Below are 15,351 nucleotides of genomic sequence, written 5' to 3' on the forward strand. Positions count from 1 at the left end.
GACGCTGACTGTTGGCCACACTGGAAGGATTCGTTCAAAAAGGATATATCCTAGAGCTACTCATGGCCCTATACGGATTAAAAATCTCACCACTACTTTGGTATAAAGAGCTTACTAGTACACTGGCTAAATTCGGATTGAAACCAGTACCAGGCACCAACTGCCTATTTACTGATGGACGACTTATTGTCTTCTTCTACGTAGACGATACCGCCGTTCTATTTGCCAAAAAGGACCTTCAAAGACTCGAAGAATTTGAAGCCAAATTACTGCACCAATACGAGACTCATGTAAATATATTCTCCTTTATTACCACTAGCCAAGAATTCGACACCGCAAACAAGTAAGGTGGATTAAAAATTAAGATATATATTTTACCAAGAAGCGTTTAAACAAATGACTCAAATATTCCATGGCGGTACATGCAACACTGACAACGCCATACAGAGAAAATTCTTCACATCCATTCTTTTGGCATGCCTCTTGGCACGAACCTAGTCCTTTTTTAGCCCCTTGTAGAGACCTAGCAATGTTGGTATCGACTGCTCGGCTGAGCGCCCGCTGAGTCGCTGAGTCGCTAAGTCGTGCGTGACCGTGCCCCCCTAACCAATTTCGCGAATATCCGCGGCCAAGCCTGTAGCCAAGCCGTAGATATACAGTCATCACCGAAATATCGGGAACTCGCTTAGGACGCGAAAGAGCCGCACCCCCACCAAAATTTGTATGAGGGGCAATTTTTTTAATTTTAACCACCACAATTGAAGTTATTATAGGCCGCGGCCTTCCTGAATTGCCCTTGAAAGGAGGAAACCACCGAATTTAAGACCAAACCCAAAGGTGTCAGTCCTTCCATTAGTATGTCGGAATGGACATGCTGGGCTATGCGAAGCAGTGATCTATTTGGACTGGAGTGGCGTGGATCTGAGGTCAAATCCACTCCATCTACCAAAAAGACGATTTGGCTCCAGGAGCGCCACGGAGCTCCAGTGTAGATATATACTATTTATAGTAAGTCTTGGCACGACTTTGGTGTTGTATTTGGGGGGTAGGAGGCGTTTAAACTTACCAAAAAAGATCGTTAGATTTGCTGATCAGTTTCCTCATTACCTTCCTCCGTAATCTTATTGTCCTTAATAACCATTACCTTATTGCCGGGCGTAGGCTCTTCCTTAGAACCAATCTCTTCTTCAATTGCATTAAACTCCTCCTTAAAGCCAAAGCCCCAAACGTCCTTGGGTTTAGTAGGTGGTGGAGTAAGAGCTTCCGTAGCCTTGCGAGCCGCGGAAGCTTGCAATAGTGATATTAAGGGAGTTATAGGCTCTCCTTCACCTCTCTAATTGCCTAATTATTAAATACACCTTTCTGCGGGCGACCATACGAGTGCCGAAGACACTCATTTGCCTTAACTATATCCATCCGTAATCGAGAGCGATAATCCTTAAGTAAAATCTTACAGCTGCTAAATAGCCTCTTGTATTTATCCGACATAGGAGGCACCGTAAGAATATTAAGGGCGAAGCAAGCTAAATCGGGCTAGCTCTTAAGGCGATCTAACCAGTATTATAAAACGTTAAAGTGTTCGTCGTTACTAACAGGCTCGCAATTGGTCTTAAGGTAGGTAGTAAGATTATCTTTTTTAAGCGGTGGAGTTAACTAATCTTGGTAAGAGACTTTAAGGCGCTTATGAGCTTAAGTAGAGGTATACGTCTTCTCTTGATTTGGCTGCTGCGGTAGAGAGTTTAAATAAGGTAGATTTGAGGGCCTTACTAAATATTTGTCTTTATATTTAAGCCAAAGCTCTATAATTAAAGCTTTAACTATTGGAATCCACTTCTTCTTTTTATCTGAACTCCCCCATTGCTACTTAAACCACTTTATTTTAAGTGTTAGATTTAGTATAATTGCTATATAGTACGCTCTAGTAACATCTGCCTTCTTAAAGTACTTCTTATACTTCTGCTATATAGCTTCTACGCAGCCTATAAGATATTTATAGCTTTATGCCTTATAGCGGCTCTACTATAGCTTCTGCTTCTTAGCTAAAATCTCTAAGAACTTCTGCCTTATAGTGTCGAGCTTATTTAGAAGCCAATTAAGTGTTTAAAAATGGTCTGTAAGATTTATTGCATTGCCTTCTACTATAAGAGTAGCCTTATAAAAGGTTTCTAAGTAATCATATAAGTATTTAAGCTCGTTCTAGTAGTAAGGTTAAAGTATATTATCCTTAGTAAAAGGCTTTAAGGTAGCTGTTATATATTTATTATAGAAATACTTAACACATTTCCGGTAATTTAGAAAGCGACTTATAGCTATAAAAAGGGAATTCTATTATGTTTGATTATTCTAAATTAACTAATTAATGTTAGTATTAATCTATAAGATAAATTAAATATTGCGATCGTATTCCTTGCAACGGTGATTTGGGTCCTTAGGTTATTGATAAGGACCAACCAATTAGATTAGCTAAATTTAGTGCCCATGCTCAGAAATATAAGGTTGGTTATATTTATAATATACCATATAAGATTAATATATAAGATTAATCTTTGGAGTTAAGTCGCTTAATATAAGGCGCCTAGCAGTCGTCCTTTCTGTAAAACGGTATTTTACATATACTGCAGCCAAAATAAGTCCTTAGAGGACGCGCGCGCCTTTACTATTCCTTACTATCGCGAGGTTTCCTTATAGTATTAGGTGAAAGCTCTAATAGATTCTTTTAACGCCTAATATACTATACCTAAGTATACCTGCCAGCCTCTATACAAGCTAAGTAATAAACCTCCCTTAGAAACAGCTTAATTAGCTGATGCTACGCTATAGGGACCTATACTATATTATGTGTAGAGCGTTAAGGTGGGTGTTTAGATGTAGGATTCTTTTACTTTTAAATTAAGCGTTTAAATAAGGCTCTACTAAGGTTAATTCAAAATTACTTGTGGGTATTCTCGCGACACTTATAGCGATTAGTAGGGCGGTAGAAAGATAGTAGGAAGTAATTGCTAATTACTATATTAAGAAGGAAGTGCTATAGAGGCTTCCAGGTTTACCTATAGATCCTCTACGTTATAAAATACGAGTGTAATTAATCCGTAATATCTACACCGTATATATAATGATTATACTAGAATATAAAGGTAGGAATAGGCAATAGTTTCTTAAAATTATTGCTAAAGACCTTCCGAGTCTGTCTGGCGCCGCTAGTAGTAAGGGAAGGATGTTTTTGTATAGTAATTCTAGTTTAGCGACCTGGTGATGTATAATATTATTAGATTTTAAGCCTTAAAGTTAAATTATAGAACTTACTATTATTAACAGTACTTATAAAAAGTATAACATTGGCGTCCTTCTAAGTAAACTCCATTACTTAGCCGTCCTTAGAGACCTCTGTATATAATTCTCCCTATAGTATTTAAGCCGTATAAGTTAATTTAAGCTCTGCAAGCGTCCGGTTAATTTACTTAGCTAACACCTTCTTCTTCTTCTTCTTTCCTTTTATAGTTATAGTTACCTTAATATCGCCTTTAAGATCCCCCTGTTCCTCACGTTGTATTTTAGTTGTTTAAATAGTTTTAGCGGCTCCAATACCAAGGCCTCGTAGTCTTATAAGAAGCTTAACACTTATAAATAGATTATCGAGCCAAACAACGTGCTTTCTGGGTGGGTAGAGGCGTTTATCTATTTTGGCGTCTTTTTATAAAAGTAAATTAAGAACTACCGCCTGCGTCTTTAAAAAGCCTTTATTAATAAAAGACTTATCTAGGTTAACTAGGCCCTTCTTATTACCTTTAGCGTACTATATAAAGTCTAATATATAGCCCTTATTTGCTAAAATCTATATCTTAAAGCCTTCTAGTATAGGTTTAGATGGAATATTAATAATCTTAGGTATACGGCCTATAAAGCGTTAAATTGTCTTATTAATAGCAAGGTATATTCCAGGCGTATAGAGCTTCCTATAAGTAAGCCGAATATATTTAGTAAGCTCGTTAACTCTATTAAATATAGATTTAGGTGCTGTATTATCCTTTGGCCATAGTAATAAGGCTTAAAAGTAATGATTAAGCTGCTGAAATCGGACGATTGAAATATACTTTTTGATAATATGCTCCATACTATAGGTGTCTAAATCCTTCCAGTAGTCCTTAATATATGATTTTATAGTAATACCTATATAAATAAGTACACCAAAGTACGCGTATAGTTCCTTTTTATATATTGGCTGCTATAGGCGTATATGCTCCTTTTCCTTATGCAATAGATAAAGCTCCGTATGCTTATTTGTCCACTCTATAAGCTTATTTATAATATTCTCTATAAAGAATAAGCTAAATAGCTTATAAGGATCATGTGGATCAACGTCTAAAGGGAGGTTTAGTAAGCCATAGTCGTCCCAATTGTTAATATGGAGAGGTTTAAAATGGGGCAGCGGCCAGGGCTTTGGAGGTACTGTTTTCGCCGTCTTATTTAGAGGAACGTTATATTAAGTTTTCTAAACAAGGTCTATATCGATTCTAGCATAATTAGAAGGCATGGTGGTGGTGTAATTAATAATTGAATTCTATATAGATATACGCGTTGTTTTAAAAACGGTGTTCCGCACGGACCACTTACTTTGAGGACCCCGACGTTGCAAGGGATAGAGACTCTTACGATTTTTAACCGGCGTTTTAGAAAATCTATAACCGAGCCAATTAACCCCCCTACTTATAACGTTAGAGGGGTGCAGTTTGCTTAAATCTTAACACCAAATGCCTATATAAGATCTTAGTACCTACCTCTAAGCCATTAAACTTAGTTAACGAACCTTCTATTTAAATCTTTGTAAAGAAACTATAACGCTAGGGGGTTAGACGAATATATTAGATAATATTATAAAGTAATCTAACTGCTCCGCGCTTTCGCTAAAGCTTTTTAACGGTTGCTATATTCCAATTATAATAGGCCGCAGAGAGCTGCTTATAAATCTTCTTAGAGTCCTTTCCTATAATAAACGCCTAGGCGTAAAGGTTTATAATATAGCTAAAGCAACGTAGCCGACATGCCTTCTACTATTTTACTAATATATTACTATAGAGAGCTTAAAAAACTGCATTAATATAAGTATTATTCGACTCCGCATTATTAGCCATAAAATATCCTATATTACTATAGATCTTATACTCCTTAAAGAGAGCGATAAGTACACCAGCTTAATTCTCGCCGCTATATTTACCTAAAATCTCTTATAATCCAAGAACAATATTATAACGCCTTCCTCTCCTGTTAATAAAATAAGCAACCACCTTAAGAACTACGTGCGCATTAGGGGACGTTTAAAGATTAAAGAATATTAATATCGCGCTATAAGCTTCCTTAAGGTCCTTCTTTAATTACTCCTTCTATTTTTTATACGCCGCAATAACCTAACCCTAAATTGTATTTACGGCCTTTAGAAGGAGCTTCTTAAGGCCTAAGTATAAGAAGAATAGGAGCTGTCGGAAATACACGTTCTTAAATTAGAAAAAGGCAATATGGCAATACATAATCTATTAAATTAGGAGCCGTTTAAAACTGTTAAAATTATAACTTATCTTAAGAGCCCACCAAGTAGGGTACTCCTTAATCATTAGCTGATCTAATTTAGGTGGACTACCGTTCTGGAGCTCGCCGCTAACCCTATGCATATTATGGTCTTCCGTAAGGTAATCCAAAGCCGTACACCTTCCTTTTGACACGATCATAAGCTCCTAGTAGCGCTTCTACTTTTCACAAAGCCAGCAGTAAAAATACGTGGTTTTGCCATTCAAATCTTTTAGGAAGATATCCTTACCCCACCGCCAGATCGGTGACGTTTGTTGCTTAGTATACTTTGGCTGCTTTACAAGAGATTTACACCGAATATACTGTCTACCGTAGAGCCGAAACTCGTTAACTCCCTTAGAGTCGTCGGCCTTTGGATTAATTGATTTTGGTGCAAGGATAACGTCGTCAGTGGGCGCGGCTGCGCGTATAGGAAAGAATCGCTCCATGGCAATTAAGGTAGGTAAAATCGAGTCACCAAGTAATCAAGTATCCCTTAACCCGTCAAAATTGGTCGTACGGTTATTGATAAGGGCTAGCCAATCAGATCAATTGGATCAAGGCCCCGTGCTCAGAAATATAAAGTCACCGACACCACCAATTCTCATACAAAAGTAATATATAAAGCTTATTCTTTAGAGTTAAGTCGCTCTATATGAGGTAGCCAACAGTCATCCTTCCTGCAGAACGGTATTTGGCACACGCCGCAGCCAAATAGAGTACTTGGCGCCTTCTTCCTCCTCTGCCAATCCTCACTATCGCGAGGTTTCATTGTAGTATTTGGTGATATCTTTAAGAGAGCCTTCCTGCGTCCCTTATGCTCTACCTATGTCTTCCTGCCAGCCTCTATGCACGCCGAACAGTATTTAGGCTTCTTCCAGAGCTTTACTAGCGTGTGGTTCTCTGTAGGATACCATATAATCTCGTTTGTAGAGCGTCGGGGGGGGTCCTCCATAGTGTAAGCCTTTCACTTGCGAATTAAGCGCTTAAATAGGGCATTGCGGAGGTCAATTCGAAATTGCTTATGGCCATCCTTTCGGCATGCCCGGCGATCGGTAGGAGTATAGGAAGACAGTAAGAAGCAGTTGCTAATTACTGTATCAAGAAGGAAGTGCCATATAGGCTTCCAGGTCTGCCGGTGGGTTCTCTGCGTAGTAAAATACGAGCGCAATTAATCAGCGATATCTACACCGCACATGTAGTGATTGTAGTAGAAAATAAAGGTAGGAATAAGCAACCACTTCTGGACCTCATCGCCGAAGACCTTTTGAGTCTGCCTAGCGCTGCTAGAAGTGAGCGGAGGCCGTTTTCGTAGGTCCTCAATCTTCTGTTGACCTGGTGATGTATAACGTCATTAGTTTTAAGCCTTAAAATACAATTATAGAACTTACCGTCATCAATAGTACTCATAAAAAGCACTACATTGGCGTCCTTCTAAGCAAACTCTATTACCTGGCCGTCTTTAGAAAGCTTGCTATACAATTGTCCCCATAGAATTTAAGCCGCATAGGTTAATTTAAGCTCCACAAGTGTTCGATTAATTTGCTCAGCAGGCACCTTCTTCTTTCCTTTTATAGTTGTAGCCGCGTCAATATCGGCCTCAAGATCCCCCTGCTCCTCCCGCTGTGTTCTAGTTATTCTAACAGTTCCTGCACCTCCAATTCCAAGGCTTCGTAGTTTGGTAAGAAGCTTAACGCTTATAAATAGGTTATCAAGCCATACAACGCGCTTGTTAGGTAGGTAGAGGCGCTCATCTATTTCGGCGTCTTTCTGGAGGAGTAAATCAAGGACTACTGCCTGCGTCTTTGAAAAGCCTTCCTCAGTAAAAGACTGATCTAAATTAACTGGGCCTTTCTTATCACCTTTAGCATGCCATATAAAGTCCAGTATATAGCCCCCATTCGCTAGAACCCATATTTTAAAGCCTTCTGGTATAGGCTTTAATAGAATATTAATAATTTCAGAGGCACGGCCCATAAAGTGCTGAATCGTTTCATCGACGGCAAGGTGGGTTCTAGGAGTGTAGAGCTTCCTGCAAGCAAGTCGAATATGCTTAACCAGCTCGTTAATTCGGGTGAACGTAGATTTAGGTGTTTTATCAGACTTTGGCCACGGTGGTGAGGCTCGAAAGTGGCGATCAAGCTACTGAAATCTAGCAACTCCCATATACTTTTTGACGATATGCTCAGTACTATAGGTATTCAAATCCTTCCAGTAGTCCTCAATGCACGATTCTATGGTAATGCCCATATGAATTAGCACACCAAAGTACGCGTAGAGTTCTTGCTTGCATGTTAGCTGCCACGCGCGTGGGTGTTCCTTTTCCTCATCTGGTGGATAAAGCTCCGCGTGCTTATTCGTCCATTCCACAAGCTTATCCATAATCTCATCTGTAAAGAATAGACTGAATAGCCCGAAAGGATCGTGTGGATCAACGTTGGAAGGAAGATTTGATGAGCCATAGTTGCTCCAATCGTTAATATGGAGAGGCTTGAATTTAGGTAGAGGCCATAGCTTAGGGGGAGGCTTTTTGGCGGTCTTATTTGGGGGTACATTGTATTGAGTCTTCGGAACAAGGTCTACATCAATTCTAGCGTGATTAGAAGGCATAGTGGTAGTGTAATTGATAATTGAATTCTATATAGATACACGCGTTGTTTTGATCCCGATGTTCGTGCACGGACCTACCTCAATTCGGTCCTGACGGGTTAAGGGATACTAGGAAGAAAAGGAAATGAGCAGGCTTCATAGATTGTATGGGGGAAGCTCCTATTCTAGAAAACCAAGTCATTGTACGGCTCTACCGATTGGCTCAACACCACGCTCTGACACCTCATTGATCCTTCCTCTATAGCCACCTTCTTCTAATTGGATATACGACTGGCGCTCCAAGAGCTCCAAAGCCTCAAAATCCACTCCACGCCACCAATCAAATCACCGGATCCACAGCCAATGCAAATCGGCTCCAGCCAGACGCGCCAAATCGGCTCCAGTCCAAATAGATCACTGAATGCGAAGATGTTGTGCGCCAGGACGAGAACGTGTTTTCGGTGATAGGAGGATTGCCCGCTTGCGGGCCAGGCACACTGCAGATACACTGCTTTCGCCGCCATAAGCCTTTGGTTGAGGTGCGGCTCAGCCTTGACGACCCTAAAGGCGCCGTATCCGCTTAGTTTTCAAACAGCCCCAATTGTTGAGCATCATTACACACTGTTTGGAATAGGCCAGGCTTTTGAATTAAGTTCCGCTGGAGAGTCTTAATTTGTGATTCCTTGGAGTCCGTCAGTAGCGGTATGATATCAAGGGCATTTATACATACCAAGTCCTTAATCCGTGATTTGGAAGACTTCTGCGAGAATTTTACGTTTATGATTGCTTCCGCATGTTCATTTAGGACCATAAGGACATTCTTTCCAATCGTCTGGTCATCTATCGGACCATGGTTAGCATGACCTTCAAGAACTTACAGGTAGCTCCGTTTGAAGTGAAACATAATATTGCTACATCTTCTTCATCCCCCAGAGGTATGTCTCATCTTGTTCCATGACACGGAACTTGGAGCAGCAGGCCTCTAACCTCTCAAATCCATAAGCGACAATCTCTACAACCAAAGAACTACTCACTCCTAATAGGACCTAATCTCTCAATAGCTTGGGGAGGAATCTCCAACAATAGTCTCTTAGCATAGGCAGCCGCAATTGCAGCAGCGTAAGGCTGCCGCTGCCAGTTCTTGTGCGAGTCTGCGTAATCGCTGACGCCACGGATAATGAAGCAAGGAAAGTTATCCATTAGACCAGCGGCCTCCATCTCAAAACATATCACATTATCCCTGTTCGCTAGATGGTCTCGAACAAGTGCGTCCTTCATGACTGAATTTCCAGAGGCTATGTTGCCATAGTGAACTCTAGGATGCGTAGGATACTTGCGTTTTGATCGCCCCACTATGTTGGCCTTGCTTTTCGCGCAGCCGTAGCAGTTGGGATTGTTGTTGATATGCTTGTACTCTGCTTTGAAAAGTCGGTCGGATTTTGCACCAGGATATTTGAACTCGTCAGCCCACTCTGGAAACGGCGTGAACGCTTGTGTGACCAGATTCGATATCTCCTTTCCCAAGTGGTACGTTCCTTCCAGTCTCTTCATCGCCGTCCTAAGCAACATAGGCGGCTTGTTTAGCGATCCTAACCGCTTGAATCCATCATACTCCATCCTACCCAAGTCGTACTGTATAACCCCTCCTCCCTGTCCAGTCGGATCTGACACCACGATATCTCCAAGCCGAATGTCTTTGTCTTCACTGGGTATGCCACCACCAATCCCCACCGTGAGACCGAATCGAAGAGATGGAAAGGCAAAATCCATCATGNTAGCAGCTTTTGCGGCGGCAACAGTGCCATATTCGGGGAGGCAGGCCATGACAACGTTGTGTTTCCCAATTCTACCCAAGACGTAGTTATTGCCATCCGACCGATTCACGCTTTCGAGTGGGGGGTGACGTTTGTCTAGCATGACTTGAGCAGCTTTCAACTCTGTCGACAACGCGCAGATCCATCCGACTGTGTATTCTTCTGGAAGGTGACTCTCAAGCCCAATTTCCATGCTCAGCGAACCGGACCCTCCAGGCATTAATGTCATGACGAGGGTATGTAGTGGTGCAAAAAGCCGGGTCAGGCCCCAGCCTCGCCGAGGCTGATTCGGTCCAATCTGTGGACAGTCGATTCTGATAAAGCCTGTACGAGCTTCGTTGTCCCCCCCATGTGCACGCGCAACCACACACAGCAATTTCGCTTTGTACGCACTAGAGAATTTCAAGTTTAGTTCTTGTAAGTAAGCTTAAAAATTAAAGACTTTGCCTTTCTTGTGAGTGCACGGCTCTTTTGGCAAGCGGACAGTATCTACGCTGGATGGTGCACTTGACTAGTGATTACCGAAATTGCTGTGTGTAGTTGCGCACACATGGGGGGACACCGAAGCTCGTACAAGCTGTAGCTCAAGGAGAGTATATACTACAGTATGAAGATCTGCCTATAAAAGAATTATTGCGGATGCAGTTGTCTAGAACAGCAGAATTGTCCCTGATCGTTGGAAGGCGCAGCTGCGTAGCTAATCGACGCTTGTTCAGACAAGGCTGCAGAGTACCGGCACAATCGGAACGATGAGGCCGAACGTTGCGTGGCTCGTTAAGATTTACAGTAAAGCGATCAAGGCGATAGTGGCGTAGCTACGGTGTTGATTGATGTGCTTACAGTCGCATGTCCGTTAACGTGATTCTATGGTCTGAGCTCGCTCTTCTTGCGCGAAGCCCTTGCGAGGAGCCTGAGTACTCCCACCCCCCAATTTACCCCCTTTTCTCTCGAGGGTGGCTAACTACTTGTATCTTGCGCGCAGCGCTACAAGTAAGTCCCCTTCTCCCCCTAAATCAACCGGGTTGTCCTATAAGTAGAGTGTAGTAGTAATACAGCTAGGTAGCAGTTAAGAAGTGATTTTCTTTAAATTATCTCATCTTTTATTACTTTCTTAGCTTTGGGGTTTTTCAAGCCCGCTGCACTAGCCCAATTAATTTAGATATATAATAATTGCATTCAAAACGATAATACTAATGAGTTTAGCCAAATCCCTAACATGCGGAACGTTGATCCTCCAACGTAAATTTTGACCCGAGTTTATAAGTAATAAGCCAATCAATTTTAGAGCTTTATTATATAGACTTTAATTAATATATATAGAGATAAGGTTTTCTAGGGGGAGACCCCCTAGGACCCCCCTATATAGAGCTTTTGCTTAATTTAGAAGTAGTAGTAAGATTAAGGCGCCTTAGTCACTACTAGGTAAGGATCTACTACAGTAACCGAGGCGCCCTACTTAAGCTGGGCTTAAGGATTATATTGGTCACAAATCTAGTATATATTTAGACTGCAGAGCTTTAATACAGAGCCCTCTACGTAGGATCTAATATAGTAGATTATAATTCTAATTTAAAGCTTTATATACTAAATATTTTTAATACTTAATAACTAAATCGCCGCATAGCCGGAATTAAAGTAAGTCTACTACCCCAACTTAATTAAATACGCGTGTAGGAAGAGATATAACTATATATAGAGACGTCTAACATAATTGAGTAACCATATTATTGCCCACCTAGTTCGGACGTACGATGACGCGATAGCTTGGTAATAATATAATAGCTCAGCGCCGAGTAATGGGAGGGGGAAGGAGGGGGAGGAGATTGGGGGTGGCTTGGCCACTGCAAGAAGGTCATAATATTAGTATAGTGTTAAACTTTAAAAATTGTATCCCGGGAGCTTAATTGACAACCCCTATATAAAATATTAACAACGTTTAATTATAGAGCTTTAAACCGGTAGATCTTCTAGGAATGCCTATTATAAGCAGCTCCGAGTATAAAATCTAGAATATTTAGTAGTAGTGTAAGTATGGGACGGGGTATATATTTACGTTCCCAAATATCGTTATATAATGTAATTTTTAGGTAACAAAAACCGCCGTTAATGTTGCTTAACTAACACCTACCAGAGGTTCCTCCGTCCTTTCTATCTCCTCTCTTACCCGTCTCCTTATCCGATACTATCTATATCACTATATTAACTAATAAATCCCTTAGTAGAGATTAGGGAGGGGTATTAGAGCGCCTCTAGCTCTTATAAGGAAGAAGAAAGAAGAAGAGAGGAAGGTATAGAGGAGGGAGTATTTATAGACGGGAGGAGGCCTATAAACGGGAGATTAGGCAGCCATAATATAGATATTAACGTTACTCGACTAATACCTACCGGACGCCCCTCCGTCCTTCCTATCTCCTCTCTTACCCGTCTCCTCGTTAGATGCTATCTATATCGCCACGTCGACTAATAAATCCCTTAGTAGGGACTAGGGAGGGGTATTAGAGTACCTCTAGCTCTTATAAGGAAGAAGAAAAGAAGAGAGGAAGGTATAGAGGAGGGAGTATTTATAGACGGGAGGAGGCCCTGCGAGTACGTAATTTGGTAAGTACTAATAGTATAAGATTCTCGTATAAGATAGGCTTAATTGCTTACTAAAATACGGGGTGTCTCTGTTACTGTAGTGGCTACTACAGTAGTAGAGACGCCTTAAATATTTAATGTAACTAACTACTAAGGCTGTTAATAAGTGAAAGGTAGGCTACCGATGTGGTATAAACGATATAGTTGTTAATATCGTTTATAGCCTATTTTTGCTTTTAGTGTACGCGTAAATCGTCCTTATATTTGGCGTAGAGCTAGTTATAGGCAGTAAGCTAGTTTAGGTCTAGCTTTGCTATTAATATAGCCGTAGGTAGTATGTCCCTTAGTATAGGCCAACTTAGTAGTTCTAGCTTTAGAAGATCGTCTTTCTTTTTAGATAGGTCGATATACTACTATACCTTATTAGTTTTAGCTGTGTCTTAGATAATAAAGAACTATTAAATCTAATTAGATGGCTTATTAAGGATAAGGTTAATTTTTAATTTGGTAGAGGTTATTATTTTTAGAATTTAATAGGTTAGGAAGGGTCTAGGTTAGGGTCTAGCTAGCGTCTTAGTAGAACCTTATTTGGACGTTCCGAACTTTTAATTTAATTTATTAGTTTAGATTACTAAAATCTAAAATTTTATTATAGGGAGCGCGATTAATAACCCCTACTGATAGCTTTAACTATGTCTAATTTTTGATTTATAAATCGGCAGATTTATAGGTAATAGTTATTATAAGTAGCTCCAGGTGCAGTATATATAAAATCTTAACTATAGTATAGAGAAGTTATAGCTGCTAATATGCGGTCCTAAGTATTCTTAGAGGTTACGTGACTTCTTATATAAGCAACATTTCCGCCCTTTAAAAAATTGAAAAATTCTAAAAATTAATTAACGCTATAGATAGTAGTAATATTAATCCGGTAGTACTGCCAATTCTCCCTATATACCATTGTATGTATATCTAATAGCTCTAAAAGCAGTAAGAAGGTAGGACGGATAGGGGGGTTAAAATTTAGAAAATTAGATTTTGTGGTTAAGCTATTTAAAAGTTAGAAAACTAAGACGAATGCCGTATTCTCTGCTTACCTCTAAGCCAGTATATAATTTCCTAATTAGGAAAAGTCGTTTACGAGTAGTTACTACTACCTCTGTATAAAATCTTCTTATTATGCCTCTTTAGTCTTACTTATAGATAACTAAAATTGTTTTATATCGAACCTATATTTAAATATAAGCCCTAAAAGCTTCTTAACTCGGGAGATTACTATATAGGTTAGCCCGGCTATCTTATTCTTTTCCTTAATATCTAGAACTACCTAGTTAAGTATTAGGCCCTGGCTTTTATATATAGTAAGAGCAAAAGCTAGAGTAATTAGAAATTAACGCCGTAAGCAAGAGCCTCTTATACCCTTTTATTTACGAAGCACGGAAAATATAGGAACGGCTTTCTTACTATCCTGCCAAGTAAATAGGGTAGGTCCGTTATACCTATCTACTATAATTAGTAGTAACTAAGGCTGATCCTTTTTAATATCCGCATGTCCCTTTTATATAACATCTTTAACTATACTAGTAGTACCGTTTACTAAGCCTAGTTTAACCTAGATATTATATATTAGTATTACTTTTACGCTAATATATAGGGCTAGATTCTCTAAAGTATCGCACTAATTAAAAGTAACTTTCCGCGCACCTATACTAGTGTTAACTAACTTAATAGCCACCACTGGCTGTAAAAGGTTGCGAAGCCGAATAGTGTTATACTTACCTATAGCAGCGCGTGTGCTATATAGCCGAATTACGTTATTAAAGCCCGCAACCTTATTAGTAGATAGGCCCTGCTTACACCTAGTTAAAAGAAGCTTCTAGGTTAAATTACTTATAAAATTACTATATAGCTCTATAAGGGCAGTCCTAAATATAAAGCTCTTAGTATTATTACCGCCCTACTATATAACTTAATTTAGGACGGCTGTTCGGTTAATTACCTTATAGGCTCCCTTTCTATAGCTAGCAAGCTCTAATAGCCTAGCGGGTAGATTGCTGTATAAGGCCGCTTGACCTATAGGGGGAAGCTAATAGAAATCGCTTACTAGTAAGATGTTTAAGCCTTTAAAGTAGTTATTGTTATATATAGGGTAGATTTAACGGAGGCGGCAATTAATCTAGGCTAGATATACTTGCCTAATTATAGATTTCTCGTTAAGGATAAGATAGTAAATATCCTTAAAAGCTTACTATAGAGGTATAAGACTAATAGTAAGCAATTCCTTAAAGGGGCGATTTACCGGTAGCTTTAATAGATCGTATATAGTCCTACCATTAATATTAAAGGCAGCTACCTTAGTAGGGGCGGCTCGAGCTAATGGCAATAGCTTACTATTAGCCCTTGCTATAGTATAGAGCGTAGTAAAGAGAACAGTAATAAGATGTGATTTGCCGGTTCCTGCCTCTCTATTAACGTTAATCCGTAGCGGGGGGGGCCAAGGCCCACTTAGATTTGCCTGTAGTGATTAACCATAGTGTTATAAATATAACGCTGGCCTGGCTGTAAGGAAGACGGAGTTGCTATTTAGGATAGGCGGCTTTATAGTAGAGGCTATAATTATACTTCCTGCTAATAAGTCCTCTTATTAAACTGCGGGTATATACCCTAATATATACCCTAATTATAGTTATAATTAAGCTCCCTATTACTAAGCCTGTTAGGATCCTTAATCTTAACTCTATTAGTGTTTTAAACGCGGGTATATAGGGCCTTAAAGGACTAATATAACTCTAAGTTATCTACGAAATCGCCC

At 39.9% G+C, this 15,351-nt stretch overlaps 1 protein-coding gene across 1 annotated transcript; it reads right to left on the reverse strand.

Moving 5' to 3' along the window:
- Positions 1-8,935: 8,935 nt before the first annotated feature.
- K441DRAFT_367948 (purine and uridine phosphorylase) lies at positions 8,936-10,588 on the reverse strand. Its single transcript, XM_067641430.1, has 3 exons — positions 10,511-10,588; positions 9,183-10,332; positions 8,936-9,128 (listed from the first exon to the last, which is right to left on the reverse strand). Exons 2-3 carry the CDS (start codon positions 10,189-10,191, stop codon positions 9,091-9,093), a joined length of 1,047 nt encoding a protein of 348 aa, XP_067507166.1. The 5' UTR covers positions 10,192-10,332; positions 10,511-10,588; the 3' UTR covers positions 8,936-9,090.
- Positions 10,589-15,351: the final 4,763 nt, after the last annotated feature.

Source organism: Cenococcum geophilum (assembly GCF_001692895.1).
Source record: "Cenococcum geophilum 1.58 unplaced genomic scaffold K441scaffold_9, whole genome shotgun sequence".
In the NCBI taxonomy this organism is placed as follows: Eukaryota; Fungi; Ascomycota; class Dothideomycetes; order Gloniales; family Gloniaceae; genus Cenococcum; species Cenococcum geophilum.